Genomic DNA, 17,470 nt, shown 5'->3' on the forward strand with positions numbered 1-17,470 from the left:
CTTGATTAATGAGATCACATCATTAGGAGAATGATGTGGTTGACTTGACCCATTCCATTAGCTTAGCACTTGATCGTTTTTGTTTACTACTATTGCTTTCTTCATGACTTATACATGTTCTTATGACTATGAGATTATGCAACTCCCAAATACCGGAGGAACACTTTGTGTGCTACCAAACGTCACAACGTAACTGGGTGATTATAAAGGTGCTCTACAGGTGTCTCCGATGGTACTTCTTGAGTTGGCATAGATCAATAATAGGATTTGTCACTCCGATTGTCGGAGAGGTATCTCTGGGCCCTCTCGGTAATGCACATCACTATAAGCCTTGCAAGCAATGCAACTAATGAGTTAGTTGCGGGATAGTGCATTACGAAATGAGTAAAGAGACTTGATGGTAATGAGATTGAACTAGGTATTGGTATACCGACGATCGAATCTCGAGTAAGTAACATACCGATGACAAAGAGAACAACGTATAGTGTTATGCGGTTTGACCGATAAAGATCTTCGTAGAATATGTAGGAAGCAATATGAGCATCCAGGTTCCACTATTGGTTATTGACCGGAGACATGTCTCGGTCATGTCTACATAGTTCTCGAACCCGTAGGGTCCGCACGCTTAAAGTTCTGCGACGATCGGTTTTATGAGTTTATATGTTTTGATGTACCGAAGGTAGTTCGGAGTCCCGGATATGATCACGGACATGACGAGGAGTCTCGAAATGGTCGAGACATGAAGATTGATATATTGGAAGCCTACATTTGGACATCGGAAGAGTTCCGAGTAAAATCGGGATTTTACCGGAGTACCAGAGGGGTTACCGGAACCCCCCGGAGGCTAATGGGCCTTGTTGGGCCATAAGGGAAAGAGAGAGGGGCCGGCCTAGGGCAGGCAGCGCCCCCCCTCCCCTCTGGTCCAAATTGGACTAGGAGAGGGGGGGCGCCCCCTTTCCTTCTCTTTCTCTCCCTTCCTTTCCCCCTTCTAGTAGGAGTAGGAAAGAGGGGAATCCTGCTCCTACTAGGAGGAGGATTCCTCCTCCTGGCGCACCAACAAAGGCTGGCCGGCCTCCCCCTTGCTCCTTTATATACAGGGACAGGGGGGCACCTCTAGACACACAAGTTGATCACAAAGATTTCTCCCAGCCATGTGTGGTGCCCCCTCCACCATAATCCACCTCGGTCATACTCTAGCGATGCTTAGGCGAAGCCCTTCCACGGTAGCTTCATCAACATCGACACCACACCGTCGTGTTGACGAAACTCTTCCCCGAGCTCTACTGGATCGTGAGTTCGCGGGACGTCACCGAGCTGAACGTGTGCTGAACGCGGAGGTGCCGTACGTTCGGTACTAAGGATCGGTCGATCGTGAAGACGTACGACTACATCAACTGCGTTGTCATAACGCTTCCGCTTAACGGTCTACGAGGGTACGTGGACGACACTCTCCCCTCTCGTTGCTATGCATCACCACGATCCTGCATGTGCATAGGAATTTTTTTGAAATTACTACGTTCCCCAACAGTGGCATCCGAGCCTGGTTCTATGCGTAGATGTTATATGCACGAGTAGAACACAAGTGAGTTGTGGACAATACAAGTCATACTGCTTACCAGCATGTCATACTTTGGTTCGGCGGTATTGTTGGATGAAGCGGCCCAGACCGACATTACGCGTACGCTTACGCGAGACTGGTTCTACCGACGTGCTTTGCACATAGGTGGCTGGCGGGTGTCAATTTCTCCAACTTTAGTTGAACCGAGTGTGGCTACGTCCGGTCCTTGAGAAGGTTAAAACAACACTAACTTGATGAACTATCGTTGTGGTTTTGATGCGTAGGTAAGAACGGTTTTTGCTCAGCCCGTAGAAGCCACGTAAAACTTGCAACAACAAAGTAGAGGACGTCTAACTTGTTTTTGCAGGGCATGTTGTGATGTGATATGGTCAAGACATGATGCCATATTTATTGTATGAGATGATCATGTTTTGTAACGGAGTTATCGGCAACTGGCAGGAGCCATATGGTTGTCGCTTTATTGTATGCAATGTAATCGCCCTGTAATTGCTTTACTTTATCACTAAGCGGTAGCGGTAGTCGTAGAAGCAATAGTTGGCGAGACGACAACGATGCTATGATGGAGATCAAGGTGTCGCACTGGTGACGATGGTGATCATGACGGTGCTTCTGAGATGGAGATCACAAGCACAGGATGACGATGGCCATATCATATCACTTATATTGATTGCATGTGATGTTTATTCTTTATGCATCTTATTCTGCTTTGTTTGACGGTAGCATTATAAGATGATCTCTCACTAAATTTCAAGGTAAAAGTGTTCTCTCTGAGTATGCACCGTTGCCAAAGTTTGTCGTGCCGAGACACCACGTGATGATCGGGTGTGATAAGCTCTACGTTCATCTACAACGGGTGCAAGCCAGTTTTGCACACGCAGAATACACAGGTTAAACTTGACGAGCCTAGCATATGCAGATATGGCCTCGGAACACTGAGACCGAAAGGTCGAGCGTGAATCATATAGTAGATATGATCAACATAGTGATGTTCACCATTGAAAACTACTCCATCTCACGTGATGATCGGACATGGTTTAGTTGATTTGGATCACGTGATCACTTAGATGATCAGAGGGATGTCTATCTAAGTGGGAGTTCTTAAGTAATATGATTAGTTGAACTTAAATTTATCATGAACATAGTACCTGATAGTATTTTGCTTGTCTATGTTGATTGTAGATAGATGGCCTGTGTTGTTGTTTCGTTGAATTTTAATGCGTTCCTTGAGAAAGCAAAGTTGAAAGATGATGGTAGCAATTACACAGACTGGGTCCGTAACTTGAGGATTATCCTCATTGTTGCACAGAAGAATTACGTCCTGAAAGCACCGCTGGGTGTCAGGCCTACTGCAGATGCTGCTGAGTTAAGAACGTCTGACATAGTAAAGCTAATGACTACTCGATAGTTCAGTGTGCCATGATTTACGGCTTAGAACCGGGACTTCAACAACGTTTTGAACGTCATGGAGCATATGAGATGTTCCAGGAGTTCAAGTTAGTATTTCAAGCAAATGCCCGGATTGAGAGATATGAAGTCTCCAATAAGCTCTATAGCTGCAAGATGGAGGAGAATAGTTCTTTTAGTGAACATATACTCAAAATGTTTGGGTATCATAATCACTTGACTCAACTAGGAGTTAATCTTCCTGTTGATAGTGTCATTGACAGAGTTCTTCAATCACTACCACCAAGCTACAAAAGCTTCGTGATGAACTATAATATGCAAGGGATGAATAAGACAATTCTCGAGCTCTTTGCAATGCTAAAGGCAGCGGAGGTAGAAATCAAGAAGGAGCATCAAGTGTTGATGGTCAACAAGACCACCAGTTTCAAGAAAAAGGGTAAAGGGAAGAAGGGGAACTTCAAGAAGAACAGCAAACAAGTTGCTGCTCAGGAGAAGAAACCTAAGTCTGGACCTAAGCCTGAGACAGAGTGCTTCTACTGCAAACAGACTGGTCACTGGAAGCGGAACTGCCCCAAGTATTTGGCGGATAAGAAGGATGGCAAGGTGAACAAAGGTATATGTGATATACATGTTATTGATGTGTACCTTACCAGAGCTCGCAGTAGCACCTGGGTATTTGATACTGGTTCTATTGCTAATATTTGCAACTCGAAACAGGGACTACGGATTAAGCGAAGACTGGCTAAGGACGAGGTGACGATGCGCGTGGGAAATGGTTCCAAAGTCGATGTGATCGCCGTCGGCACCCTACCTCTACATCTACCTTTGGGATTACTTTTAGACCTAAATAATTGTTATTTGGTGCCAGCATTAAGCATGAACATTATATCTGGATCTTGTTTTATGCGAGACGGTTATTCATTTAAATTTGAGAATAATGGTTGTTCTACTTATATGAGTAATATCTTTTATGGTCATGCACCCTTGAAGAGTGGTCTATTTTTGTTGAATCTCGATAGTAGTGATACACATATTCATAATGTTGAAGCCAAAAGATGCAGAGTTGATAATGATAGTGCAACTTATTTGTGGCACTGCCATTTGGGTCATATTGGTATAAAGCGCATGAAGAAACTCCATACTGATGGACTTTTGGAATCACTTGATTATGAATCACTTGGTACTTGCGAACCATGCCTTATGGGCGAGATGACTAAAACGCCGTTCTCCGGAACTATGGAGCGAGCAACAGATTTGTTTGGAAATCATACATACTGATGTATGTGGTCCGATGCATATTGAGGCTCGCGGTGGGTATCGTTATTTTCTCACCTTCACAGATGATTTGAGAAGATATGGGTATATCTACTTAATGAAACATAAGTCTGAAACATTTGAAAAGTTCAAAGAATTTCAGAGTGAAGTGAAAAATCATCGTAACAAGAAAATAAAGTTTCTACGATCTGATCGTGGAGGAGAATATTTGAGTTACGAGTTTGGTCTACATTTGAAACAATGCGGAATAGTTTCGCAACTCACGCCACCCGGAACACCACAACGTAATGGTGTGTCTGAATGTCGTAATCGTACTTTACTAGATATGGTGCGATCTATGATGTCTCTTACTGATTTACCGCTATAATTTTGGGGTTATGCTTTAGAGACGGCTGCATTCACGTTAAATAGGGCACCATCAAAATCCATTGAGACGACACCTTATGAACTGTGGTTTGGCAAGAAACCAAAGTTGTTGTTTCTTAAAGTTTGGGGTTGCGATGCTTATGTGAAAAAGCCTCAACCTGATAAGCTCGAACCCAAATCAGAGAAATGTGTCTTCATAGGATACCCAAAGGAAACTGTTGGGTACACCTTCTATCGCAGATCTGAAGGCAAGACATTCGTTGCTAAGAATGGACCCTTTCTAGAGAAGAAGTTTCTGTCGAAAGAAGTGAGTGAGAGGAAAGTAGAACTTGATGAGGTAACTATACCTGCTCCCTTATTGGAAAGTAGTTCATCACAGAAACCGGTTCCTGTGACACCTACACCAATTAGTGAGGAAACCAATGATGATGATCATGAAACTTCAGATCAAGTTACTACCGAACCTCGTAGGTCAACCAGAGCAAGATCCGCACTAGAGTGGTACGGTAATCCTATTCTGGAGGTCATGTTACTTGACCATGATGAACCTACGAACTATGAGGAAGCAGTGATGATCCCAGATTCCGCAAAATGGCTTGAGGCCATGAAATCTGAGATGGGATCCATGTATGAGAACAAAGTGTGGACTTTGGTTGACTTGCCCGATGATCGACAGGCCATCGAAAATAAATGGATCTTCAAGAAGAATACATACGCTGATGGTAATGTTACTGTGTACAAAGCTCGACTTGCTGCGAAAGGTTTTCGACAAGTTTAAGGAGTTGACTACGATGAGACCTTCTCACTAGTAGCGATGCTTAAGTCCGTCCGAATCATGTTAGCTATTGCCGCATTTTATGATTATGAAATTTGGCAAATGGATGTAAAGACTGCATTCCTGAATGGATTTCTGGAAGAAGAGTTGTATATGATGCAACCTGAAGGTTTTATCAATCCAAAGGGTACTAACAAAGTGTGCAAGCTCCAGCGATCCATTTATGGACTGGTGCAAGCCTCTCGGAGTTGGAATAAACGCTTTGATAGTGTGATCAAAGCATTTGGTTTTATACAGACTTTTGGAGAAGCCTGTATTTACAAGAAAGTGAGTGGGAGCTCTATAGCATTTCTGATATTATATGTGGATGACATATTACTGATTGGAAATGATGTAGAATTTCTGGATAGCATAAAGGGATACTTGAATAAGAGTTTTTCAATGAAATACCTCGGTGAAGCTGCTTACATATTAGGCATAAAGATCTATAGAGATAGATCAAGACGTTTAATTGGACTTTCACAAAGCACATACCTTGACAAGATTTTGAAGAAGTTCAAAATGGATCAAGCAAAGAAAGGGTTCTTGCCTGTGTTACAAGGTGTGAAGTTAAGTCAGACTCAATGCCCAACCACTGCAGAAGATAGAGAGAAAATGAAAGATGTTCCCTATGCTTCAGCCATAGGCTCTATCATGTATGCAATGCTGTGTACCAGACCTGATGTGTGCCTTGCTATAAGTATAGCAGGGAGGTACCAAAGTAATCCAGGAGTGGATCACTGGATAGCGGTCAAGAACATCCTGAAGTACCTGAAAAGGACTAAGGATATGTTTCTCGTTTATGGAGGTGACAAAGAGCTCATCGTAAATGGTTACATTGATGCAAGCTTTGACACTGATCCAGACGATTCTAAATCGCAAATCGGATACGTGTTTATATTGAACGGTGGAGCTGTCAGTTGGAGCAGTTCTAAACAAAGCGTCGTGGCGGGATCTACATGTGAAGCGGAGTACATTGCTGCTTCGGAAGCAGCGAATGAAGGAGTCTGGATGAAGGAGTTCATATCCGATCTAGGTGTCATACCTAGTGCATCGGGTCCAATGAAAATCTTTTGTGACAATACTGGTGCAATTGCTTTGGCAAAGGAATCCAGATTTCACAAGAGAACCAAGCACATCAAGAGACGCTTCAACTCCATCCGGGATCAAGTCCAGGTGGGAGACATAGAGATTTGCAAGATACATGCGGATCTGAATGTTGCAGACCCGTTGACTAACCCTCTTCCACGAGCAAAACATGATCAACACCAAGGCTCCATGGGTGTTAAAATCATTACTGTGTAATCTAGATTATTGACTCTAGTGCAAGTGGGAGACTGAAGGAAATAGGCCCTAGAGGCAATAATAAAGTTACTATTTATTTCCTTATTTCATGATAAATGTTTATTATTCATGCTAGAATTGTGTTAACCGGAAACTTGATACATGTGTGAATACATAGACAAACAGAGTGTCACTAGTATGCCTCTACTTGACTAGCTCGTTGATCAAAGATGGTTATGTTTCCTAGCCATAGACATGAGTTGTCATTTGATTAATGGGACCACATAATTAGGAGAATGATGTGATTGACTTGACCCATTCCATTAGCTTAGCACTTGATCGTTTTTGTTTACTACTATTGCTTTCTTCATGACTTATACATGTTCTTATGACTATGAGATTATGCAACTCCCGAATACCGAAGGAACACTTTGTGTGCTACCAAACGTCACATCGTAACTGGGTGATTATGAAGGTGCTCTACAGGTGTCTCCGATGGTACTTGTTGAGTTGGCATAGATCAAGATTAGGATTTGTCACTCCGATTGTCGAAGAGGTGTCTCTGGGCCCTCTCGGTAATGCGCATCACTATAAGCCTTGCAATCAATGCGACTAATGAGTTAGTTGCGGGATAGTGCATTACGAATCGAGTAAAGAGACTTGCCGGTAACGAGATTGAAGTAGGTATTGGGATACCGACGATCGAATCTCGAGCAAGTAACATACCGATGACAAAGAGAACAACGTATACTGTTATGCGGTTTGACTGATAAAGATCTTCGTAGAACATGTAGGAACCAATATGAGCATCCAGGTTCCGCTATTGGTTATTGACCGGAGACATGTCTCGGTCATGTCTACATAGTTCTCAAACCCGTAGAATCCGCACGCTTAAAGTTCTATGACGATCGGTTTTATGAGTTTATGTGTTTTGATGTACCGAAGGTAGCTCGGAGTCCCGGATATGATCACGGACATGACGAGGAGTCTCAAAATGGTCGAGACATGAAGATTAATATATTGGAAGCCTATTGGACATCGGAAGAGTTCTGGGTAAAACCGGGATTTTAGCGGAGTACCAGAGGGATTACCGGAACCCCCCGGAGGCTAATGGGCCTTGTTGGGCCATAAGGGAAAGAGAGAGGGGCCGGCCTAGGGCAGGCAGCGCGCCCCTCCCCTCTGGTACGAATTGGACTAGGAGAGGGGGGCCCTTTCCTTCTCTTTCTCTCCCTTCCTTTCCCCCTCCTAGTAGGAGTAGGAAAGAGGGGAATCCTACTCTTACTAGGAGGAGGATTCCTCCTCCTGGCGCACCAACAAGGGCCGGCCGGCCTCCCCCTTGCTCCTTTATATACAGGGGCAGGGGGGCACCTCTAGACACACAAGTTGATCACAAAGATGTCTCCCAGCCGTGTGTGGTGCCCTCTCCATCATAATCCACCTCGGTCATACTGTAGCGGTGCTTAGGCGAAGCCCTGCCACGGTAGCTTTATCAACATCGTCACCACACCGTCGTGCTGACGAAACTCTTCCCCGAGCTCTACTGGATCTTGAGTTTGCGGGACGTCACCGGGCCGAACGTGTGCTGAACGCGAAGGTGCCGTACGTTCGGTACTGTGGATTGGTTAATCATGAAGACGTACGACTACATCAACCGCGTTGTCATAACGCTTCCGCTTAACGGTCTACGAGGGTACGTGGACGACACTCTCCCCTCTTGTTGCTATACATCACCATGATCCTGCATGTGCGTAAGAATTTTTTTGAAATTACTACGTTCCCCAATGGTGGCATCCGAGCCTGGTTCTATGCGTAGATGTTATATGCACGAGTAGAACACAAGTGAGTTGTGGACGATACAAGTCATACTGCTTAACAGCATGTCATACTTTGGTTCGGCGGTATTGTTGGATGAAACGGCCCGGACCGACATTACGCGTACGCTTACGCGAGACTGGTTCTACCGACGTGCTTTGCATATAGATGGCTGGCGGGTGTCAGTTTCTCCAATTTTAGTTGAATCGAGTGTGGCTACGCCCAGTCCTTGAGAAGGTTAAAACATCACTAACTTGACGAACTATCGTTGTGGTTTTGATGCGTAGGTAAGAACGGTTCTTGCTCAACCCGTAGCAGCCACGTAAAACTTGCAACAACAAAGTAGAGGACATCTAACTTGTTTTTGCAGGGCATTTTGTGACGTGATATGGTCACATTGGTCGTAACATAGGCAGTAACATCACACATATCTAGATAAAATAGATGATGTGACGAGCAATAAGTGAAGAAAGAGAGGCATGTAGTAACATAGCTAGTTACTACTCCCTCCGTTCGGAATTACTTGTCTCAGAAATGGATGTATCTAAAACTAAAATACGTCTAGATACATCCATTTCTGCGACAAGTAATTCCAAACGGAGGTAGTACTAGTATAAGTAACATCACACATATCAAGGCATGATGAGTCTATAACATAATACATGAAGTGTTGCATGTTACCACACATATGTTACTCCCTACTAGAGAGGTAGTAGTAACATAGAGTAGTAGTATGAGCATGTTACTACTCTATGTTACTATCCATTATGGCTAGTCTTACTCCCACTACGACTAGCCTTACTCACTACTAGTATAAGTAACATCACACATATCTAGATATGATGAGTCTATAGTATAATAAATGAAGTGTTGCATGTAACCACACATATATTACTCCCTAGTAGAGAGGTAGTAACATAGAGTAGTAACCTGGGCTTACTACTCTATATTACTACATAGAGTAGTAACCTGGGCTTACTATTCTATGTTACTACCCACTATGATTAGTCTTACACCCACATATGTTACTCCCCATTAGAGAGATAGCAACATAAGTATGTTACTACTTTATGTTACTACTCATTATGAGTAGACATAAACAAAATGAGAAAGTTTCGATAAAGAAAATGAGGGAAGAAAAGAAATCGGAGGAAGACGTGCGTATGTGGATCGATCCGAGGAAATCGGAGGATGGGTGCGGGAGCTGGATTGCGGAATTTTCGGCCGCAGCCCACGCCTCGAATGCACGGAAGTAGTATTTTCTGGAACTGATAAAAAGTACTACTCCGTACAACTTTATAATATATGTATGACTAATTAAATGTTCGGGACTAGCCGCCCTCATATGCGGGCAATGACTTCTCTGCAGGGAGAGGGAGGGGTTCGATCATCAATGAATCTCGTCGTGGGCCGTCACCCAACGTGTTCAACTGCTGCGTCGGACGGCCAACGTGCGTACTGACGAGAGCTAGCGACAGTGCCACGACCGGCGAGGTCCAGGCGTCTACGTGCCAGCGCCCAGACCGCGCGCTGCAACCGTGGAACGCCACAGGTTAAGGTTAGCTTGAACCGCGGGGCGTGTAAACGCTGGTGACCAATGGCCGGGCACATATGCCCGATCTGCCCGTCCTGCTCCCCCCTACCAACCAAGAAGCAGAAGGTGCCACAGGGGCAAACTCGTCCTCGCGTCGCATCTACCAGTACCAAGCACGCACGCCCCCGGCACCAGCGAACTCTCTCTCTCTCTTGCCGCCTCCTCTATAAAGACGGCTGCCCGTTGTTAGGCCTGGCTGCGTGTGTCAAATCCGCGCCTTGATCAGATTCTCTCCAAGATTCTACTAGGATAGACGTGGCTGATTCACTGGGCCTTTCAGCCAATGGAGAAGAGGGGGGAGGAGAGCCAGGCCCCGCTGCTGGAGCCCAGGCCGGCGGCGGCGGAGAATGGCGGGAGTGACATGGTCGGCGAGGGAGGGGCGGAAGAAGAGGAGGTGGGGCTGGGGCGTCAGCTGCTGGAGGAGAACCGGAAGCTGTGGGCGGTGGCGGGGCCGTCCATCTGCACGCGCTTCTCCACCTTCGGGGTCACCGTGATCAGCCAGGCCTTCATCGGCCACATCGGCCCCACCGAGCTCGCCGCCTACGCCCTCGTCTCCACCGTGCTCATGCGCTTCAGCAACGGCATACTGGTAATCACCTTCCTGCTTTGCTTCTTCCTTTTCTTTTTCCGAACATCATGATTTTGCTTCAATCTGACAAAGAATTAAGGCTTGACCATAACTGAACTGCTTAAGTTTTTAGTATACTTGTATATACAAAAAACTGATTAAATTTGTAGAACCAAACCAGGAGCGCGCCCCTGCTTCAGTCTGTAGACAGTTTCAACATCATCATTAACATACAAACAACGGGGCAGAATAAGAATTAAGAACAGTGTTTCCTCGCAAAAATAGAACACGGTTTCTCTATGTGCAAGTAGCGCATTTTGATACCGATGATGTGACACGACATGATATTGATAGGAAATGTGCGGGCAAACATATACGCCAACTGTATCGTGGTCCATGCTTGGCACCGTATTCTTCATTTTTGGCAAATCAAACTCCAGTTTGCTGTCGACTTGTACACCAAAAGTAAAGTAGTTCTGGTACACGCAGTACTTTCAAGTCACTGCTCATGTCAAAGCGGGACAAACCCCATATGATTTTTCTTTGGGCGAAAACAACCCCATTGGATTTTTCTGTCATTTTCCATCCCGAGCCGGTCTAAGTTACTACTTAATACCATTTGCTCTTTGTCCGGTAGACCAGTGGCATTGCACCGGTTCAGACATTTCAGAGTCTTCACTGCATCAGAAGCAAATTTGTATCAAACCAGAAAAGGCTGATGATCTCAAACACAACTACTAATAACGTAAGTGAACTGAATGCAGCTCGGCATGGCGAGCGCGCTGGAGACGTTGTGCGGGCAGTCGTACGGGGCGAAGCAGTACCACATGATGGGCATCTACCTGCAGCGGTCCTGGATCATCCTCAGCGGCTGCGCCGTGCTCATGCTCCCCATCTTCATATTCACCGAGCCGCTGCTCGTCTTCATCGGCCAGGACCCAACGATCAGCGCCGTCGCCGGCACCATCTCCATATGGTACATCCCCGTCATGTTCGCCAGCGTCTTCAACTTCACGCTCCAGATGTACCTGCAGGCGCAGAGCAAGAACCTGATCATCACCTACCTCGCCTTCGTCAACCTCGGCCTCCATCTGTTCCTCTCGTGGCTCCTGACCGTCAAGCTGCACCTTGGGCTCGCCGGGGTCATGACCTCCATGGTCATCGCCATGTGGATACCTGCGTTTGGGCAGCTCATCTTCGTCCTCTTCGGTGGCTGCCCTCTCACGTGGACGGGCTTCTCCTTCACAGCACTCACCGACCTCGTCCCTATCTTCAAGCTCTCTCTGTCCTCTGGTGTGATGCTCTGGTATGAACAAACTTGAGCTTTCACTATATATACTATTTCAGCTGCCCAAGTGTACCTACTCACCAAGTGTGGGTCGACATTTTATACTTCACCGTCCTTGTCAATAATGCATGTTTTTCCCTATTTGCCTTTTCAGTTTGGAATTGTGGTACAGCACCATACTGGTCCTCCTAACCGGGTACATGAAGAATGCAGAGAGTGCACTTGACGCTCTTTCAATATGGTAATACATACTTATTACTCTTTACTTCACAGTTCATCATTTCATATTGTCATTGCATTGTTTCATATTGTTTCCCTGCCATTGCATATCAACTAATTAGGTACTGTGGTTTCTATCTGTGAAATCTGCAGCCTTAACATCAATGGTTGGGAGATGATGATCTCTATCGGCTTTTTGGCTGCAACAGGGTAACTTGTTGATTTAGAGCTCTCTGTTACTCGTATCATGTGACTGAATCAGTTTTCAGATTTTTGATGATAATGATTTTGTGTCTTATAGAGTGCGTGTGGCAAACGAGCTCGGAGCTGGAAGTGCAAAAAGGGCCAAGTTTGCCATCTTAAATGTCGTCGCGACTTCTTTCTCAATAGGCCTTGTGTTGTTCGTCTTCTTTCTTTTCTTCCGTGGGAAGCTTTCCTACATATTTACCACGAGTGAAGAGGTGGCTGCCTTAGTTGCTGACCTGTCGCCTCTTCTGGCCTTCTCCATCTTGCTGAACAGTGTTCAACCAGTGCTATCAGGTTTGCTTTAGCATTTGACTGAATTCCAAATCTTCTAGTTTGCTTACTTTTTTCAAAACGAGGCAAACGATTTGCCTGTCATACTAATGAAAGGTCCATTTGGTTTACTGATACTATAACTTCGTTTGATAGGTGTTGCCGTTGGTGCCGGTTGGCAAAGTGTCGTTGCCTATGTTAACATCGCAACATATTACTTGATTGGTATCCCTCTTGGAGCGATCCTAGGTTATGTTCTTGGATACCATGTGAAGGTACGATAATTATTTTAGACATTGCTGTTGTACCTATCAGTCGACTACTAGTTACAAATTAAAATCATTGTCCTTGTGTCTCCTGGATCAGTGTTCTGGTCCTAACTCTCATTGGTTGTTGTTACAGGGCATTTGGGTTGGCATGCTGCTCGGGACACTGGTTCAAACAATTGTACTTCTGTTCATAACAATTAGGACCGACTGGGATAAACAGGTTAGCTTGGTTAACTGTTCGTTCATCACTGTAATCAAACATTGCTAAGTAAAGTCTTCATATGACTTATCTACTGAATAGAATTCTTCATGAGTAGGAGATGTACTCAGTTATGGTTTCTATTCTATTTTTTCAGGTGGAGGTTACTCAGGAGAGATTGAAGAGGTGGTACATGGACGGGAACAATGGAAAGTCAGATTCAAGGTCAAGTCCATGAGATTAGAAATCCGGCACAAGTAATGAATCGCCATCAAGGTAGAACATGCATACTCTGCTTGATCGGAGTTCGCGGCGTTTCAGAGGTTAACTACGGTTCTTTCAATATGTGAAGAATGAATGGATGGAACATTTGTAGGCGCAGATGTGTCGGAGGTTGTTCCTCAAGATCGAGCAAAAGGTAACAGTGAGTCAGTAACGCAGGCTCCACTAGAGAATGGAGAACATACTATCTCTGTTTCTGGATATTAGACATTTTGGCAGTTCAATTGAAACTGCAAAAGCGTCTTATATTTAGGAAGAGAGGGTGTATTACTCAAGGGACACTTGATTTTCTGTAATTTCTACCACTGCTTCAGCATGTAAAATATGCCTTGGATTGCTGTGGGCTGGTGGCACTAGTGTTGTTTTGGATTGATTGATTTTGGTTGTGATTAGTAACATGGTGTTTGTATATCCATTGCATTCGCTTGGTCTTGTCATCAGGTATCTTGGTGTAATTATGAAACAATCAGTTAGGCGTAAAGATTATCCGAGATTTCTCTCTGACGGACGAACTTTGCTAAACGTACACGCTGATTTTACAGATTATACCGGGGAGGGCTGACGTGAGATTAGAAGAAATATATTGACCAATTTCTTCTGCTCCTTGTCCGGTTTGACACTGTTACTTATCAAAAAGGGCTACAATAGATCCCCTACACTTATGGATTGTCAGATACCCTGTCCTTAGAGCCACATACTGATGAATCTGAACTGGAGATTCAGAAGATTATCAATTTGCAACACATCATAAATAATCTGCCAGTTGCATTTAGTGAGTGAGTATATAGGTGTCACAAATTAAAACATTTTCATTGTGAATGTGTTAGTGAGAGTGGATGTGACCCATAGGTCCACTCAGCCACCCAAGAAGAGGAGAAATCTGGACACAATAGGACAAGGCTTCACAAAAGTGTCTAAAAGCAACGAGGTTCCTGACAGTAAATGCATGTCAACTTCCTATTAATATGAACATAGGGTTGAAGAACACCTAAGGGATGTTGAACATTCGGGACCCGGTGCGAGTGTGTGCACAAATTTTTGTGCGGGGACATCGGAAGACCTGGCGTCAATTGTTGTGGGAAATCGAGTCAAAAGGTATTGAATAAATCTTCACTATTTATGTGGATTCAAGGAGAATTATATAATAGAAAGACTATATTTTATCGACTCTTGATTTTCCTTGAGAATTGCAAAAGAGTTTGGATTGGATCCAAAACCTAAGTCCATGCATGGTTGAGTGCCGTGAGCGCTTAGGTTGACCCAAAGTAAGGTAGAAATTGAGGATAAATTGTGCTCGCTCTCAAGAAGATGAGTGTTGACTTGATCAGTAATACCCACTCCTCTGAATTTGTTCACTGAGGGGAGCAAAATGAGTTTTTTTGTTCATGAGAAGAACGAACACAATGAGGTGGTAAGACATGAAGCGAGGCTTGTAGCACATGGATTCACGCAGAGACCCATCGTCGTTTTAAGATGAAACATATTCTCATGTTATTAGCGGAATGATGTTCTGATATTTGATATTATTGCAATGAATATTAATTTTGTATATCCAACTGATGGATGTCTTGACTGCATAGTTGCATGAGTCACTTGATTCGGATATACCTATGATAGTTCCTGGGGGAACGAAGATACTTAATTGAAAAGCTAATTGCAACATGTATTGTGTAAAGCTTCAAAAGTCATTATATGGCTTAAAGCAGTCAGGATGAATGTGGTATAACTGACTGAGTGGGTTCCTTTGTTAGAAGAGTTACTCACAAAATGATGATTCCTCATGTATGCATCAAGAAATTCAAAAAAGGACTTTGCGTCATTTGTGTATGTTGATGATCTGATTATCATTGGCACTACACAAGAAATACATCACAAGCAAATTATCTTAAGACGTAGTTTCAGATAAAAAATTTGGTTGAGACCTAACTTTGATTGAGTTTGGTACTTGAGCGTATTCCTTCAAGAATACTTGTTTATCGATCTGCATTTATCCAAAAGATTGTTGAAAAGTTCAACATGGATAAATCACACCATCAAAAAAACTAGACCGTGAGATCTCTTGATTAATACAGATAAATACTCATTTATACCTAAGGGCGGTCATGAAGGGGTATTGGAACTGAGTCTCCATATCATGGTGCAATGAAGCACTAATGTATCTAGCAAACTGCACCAGGTATGAAATATTATTAGAAGTGAATTATCAGATAGATACAATGCATCACCAATGGAAAGGTGTTGGGTTGGTACGAAGAATATTTTTGGATATCTTGTAGAGGCCAATGATCTTGGTTTATGTGAAAAATCAAGATATGATCATGGTTGGATATCATGATGTTGGCTATATATCAGATCTCCATAATCCCATATCATTTTTGGGCGTTGCGCCCATGACAACTTCATGCTAGTGCAACAAACAATGAGACAACTACACAGGCTTAGGTTAGCGCGGGTGGTTCTCAAGCTCGACATCGTGTGGGCATTTGATTCGGTATCTTGGCCATTTCTCCTTGAGGTTCTAGAGCACCTTGGTTTTGGGCCTTGCTGGTGCAAGTGGATCTTCATCCTCATCTCCACCGCCTCTACTTGGGTCTTGATGAATGGTACTACCGGGCCACCAATCCTGCACATGTGTGGTCTCTGCCAGGGTGGTCCCTTATCGTCGATGTTCTTCACCATGGTCATCAATGGGCTCAACTCCCTACTCCAACACACTATTCAGATTGGAGTTCTTCGGCACCTTACCCCTCGTTACGCAGCATCCAACATCTCTCTTTCCATAGATGATGTGGTCATCTTCTTCCTCCCTAACACCGACGAGTTGCAGTCAGTTTGTGCACTACTCAATACCTTTGGTACGACATCCAGTTTGTGCATCAACTATAATAAATGCTTGGCTACGCCAATCTCTAGTGCTCGCAAGTGGTCTTAGAAGACATTGCGACGACCCTTTATTTCCCCGTCACATCCTTCCTGGTGCAATATCTTGGACTTTTGCTCTTTATCGGTAAGGTTCCCTCATCGCAGCTGTTCCCGCTAGCTGGCAAGCTTCGCAAGAAATTGGCGACTTGGAAGGCATCCATGTTCTCCCGTGTTGAGCGGCTGGCGCTTGTCTGGCATGTGCTTTCCGCCATGCCAGTACAGATTCTTCTTGCCATGGCCATCTCACCTCCCATCCTCAAGAAGGTTCACCAAGTTATTCGTTACTTCCTATGGCATGGTCGTGACGTCAGAGTGGCGCTTTCCTAGTGAATTGGCCCAAGGTTTGCTGCCCTCTCGAGCTTGGAGGCCTTGGTGTCCGAGACCTCCAACGTACAGGTGTCTCGCTTCACGTTCGATGGATCTGGCTGCATGATACTGATCCATCACATCCTTGGCATCACCTGACGCTACTGCATGATCGGGAGGTCCGCAACTTTTTTCGTGCATCAACCACCTGAACACTCGGGGATGGTCACACTTGCAAGTTCTGGACTGGTCATTGGCTAAACGGCCAATCTGTTGCTCTGAAGGCTCCTTTCCTCACGGCCTTGGTCCCACACGACAAAACGCCGCTGCACTCTCTAAGGTGCTCTCTTTAACCGGACTTGGATTCTGGACATCCATGGGGCCCTTGGACTGGCTGCTCTTATCGAATACATCGATGTTTGGCGGCTACTACAGCAGGTGACTCTTACGGACCTACCCGACTCTTTGCTATGGCGATGGACGAGTTCTGGTACCTATATCGTGGCCTCCTGCTACATGGAGCTTTTCCTTGGTAGCACTACGTCCCCTTTTCTAGAGGCTGATCTGGAGGAGTTGGGCCCCCTTGAGCGTGATTTTTCTTCTTTGGCTGGCTGCTCGACATCGTTGTTGGACGGTAGATCGACTTGCTCGCCATAGGTTGCCTCATGACCACGTCTTCATCCTATGTCTTAAGATCCGGAGACCCTGGACCACCTTCTGGTTGATTGCGTTGATAACCCACAAGTATAGGGGATCGTTTGTAGCCTTCTTTG

General features: G+C 44.7%; 1 protein-coding gene across 3 annotated transcripts; it reads left to right on the forward strand.

The window, feature by feature from the left end:
- Positions 1 to 10,315: 10,315 nt before the first annotated feature.
- Positions 10,316 to 13,889, forward strand: LOC125508760 (protein DETOXIFICATION 21). Of its 3 annotated transcripts, none has more exons than XM_048673552.2 (9): positions 10,316 to 10,717; positions 11,461 to 12,002; positions 12,139 to 12,225; positions 12,357 to 12,413; positions 12,505 to 12,743; positions 12,876 to 12,994; positions 13,122 to 13,208; positions 13,345 to 13,463; positions 13,540 to 13,889. In XM_048673552.2, exons 1-8 carry the CDS (start codon positions 10,412 to 10,414, stop codon positions 13,423 to 13,425), a joined length of 1,518 nt encoding a protein of 505 aa, XP_048529509.1. In that variant the 5' UTR covers positions 10,316 to 10,411; the 3' UTR covers positions 13,426 to 13,463; positions 13,540 to 13,889. The 3 variants fall into 3 exon arrangements, with proteins under 3 accessions (XP_048529509.1, XP_048529510.1, XP_048529508.1); XM_048673553.2 differs by having other exon boundaries at positions 13,564 to 13,889; XM_048673551.2 differs by having other exon boundaries at positions 13,345 to 13,889.
- The last annotated feature ends 3,581 nt before the right edge of the window (positions 13,890 to 17,470 follow it).

This window comes from Triticum urartu, chromosome 5A, assembly GCF_056163025.1.
Source record: "Triticum urartu cultivar PI428250 chromosome 5A, HENAU_Tu73, whole genome shotgun sequence".
NCBI classification, from domain to species: Eukaryota; Viridiplantae; Streptophyta; class Magnoliopsida; order Poales; family Poaceae; genus Triticum; species Triticum urartu.

Coding starts and splice junctions, on each gene's coding strand:
- LOC125508760 (XM_048673551.2), top strand. CDS start 10,412: ATGGAGAAGAGGGGGGAGGAGAGCCAGGCCCCGCTGCTGGAGCCCAGG. Junction 12,003..12,138: donor TCCTCTGGTGTGATGCTCTG/GTATGAACAAAC, acceptor TTGCCTTTTCAG/TTTGGAATTGTGGTACAGCA. Junction 12,226..12,356: donor CTTGACGCTCTTTCAATATG/GTAATACATACT, acceptor TGAAATCTGCAG/CCTTAACATCAATGGTTGGG.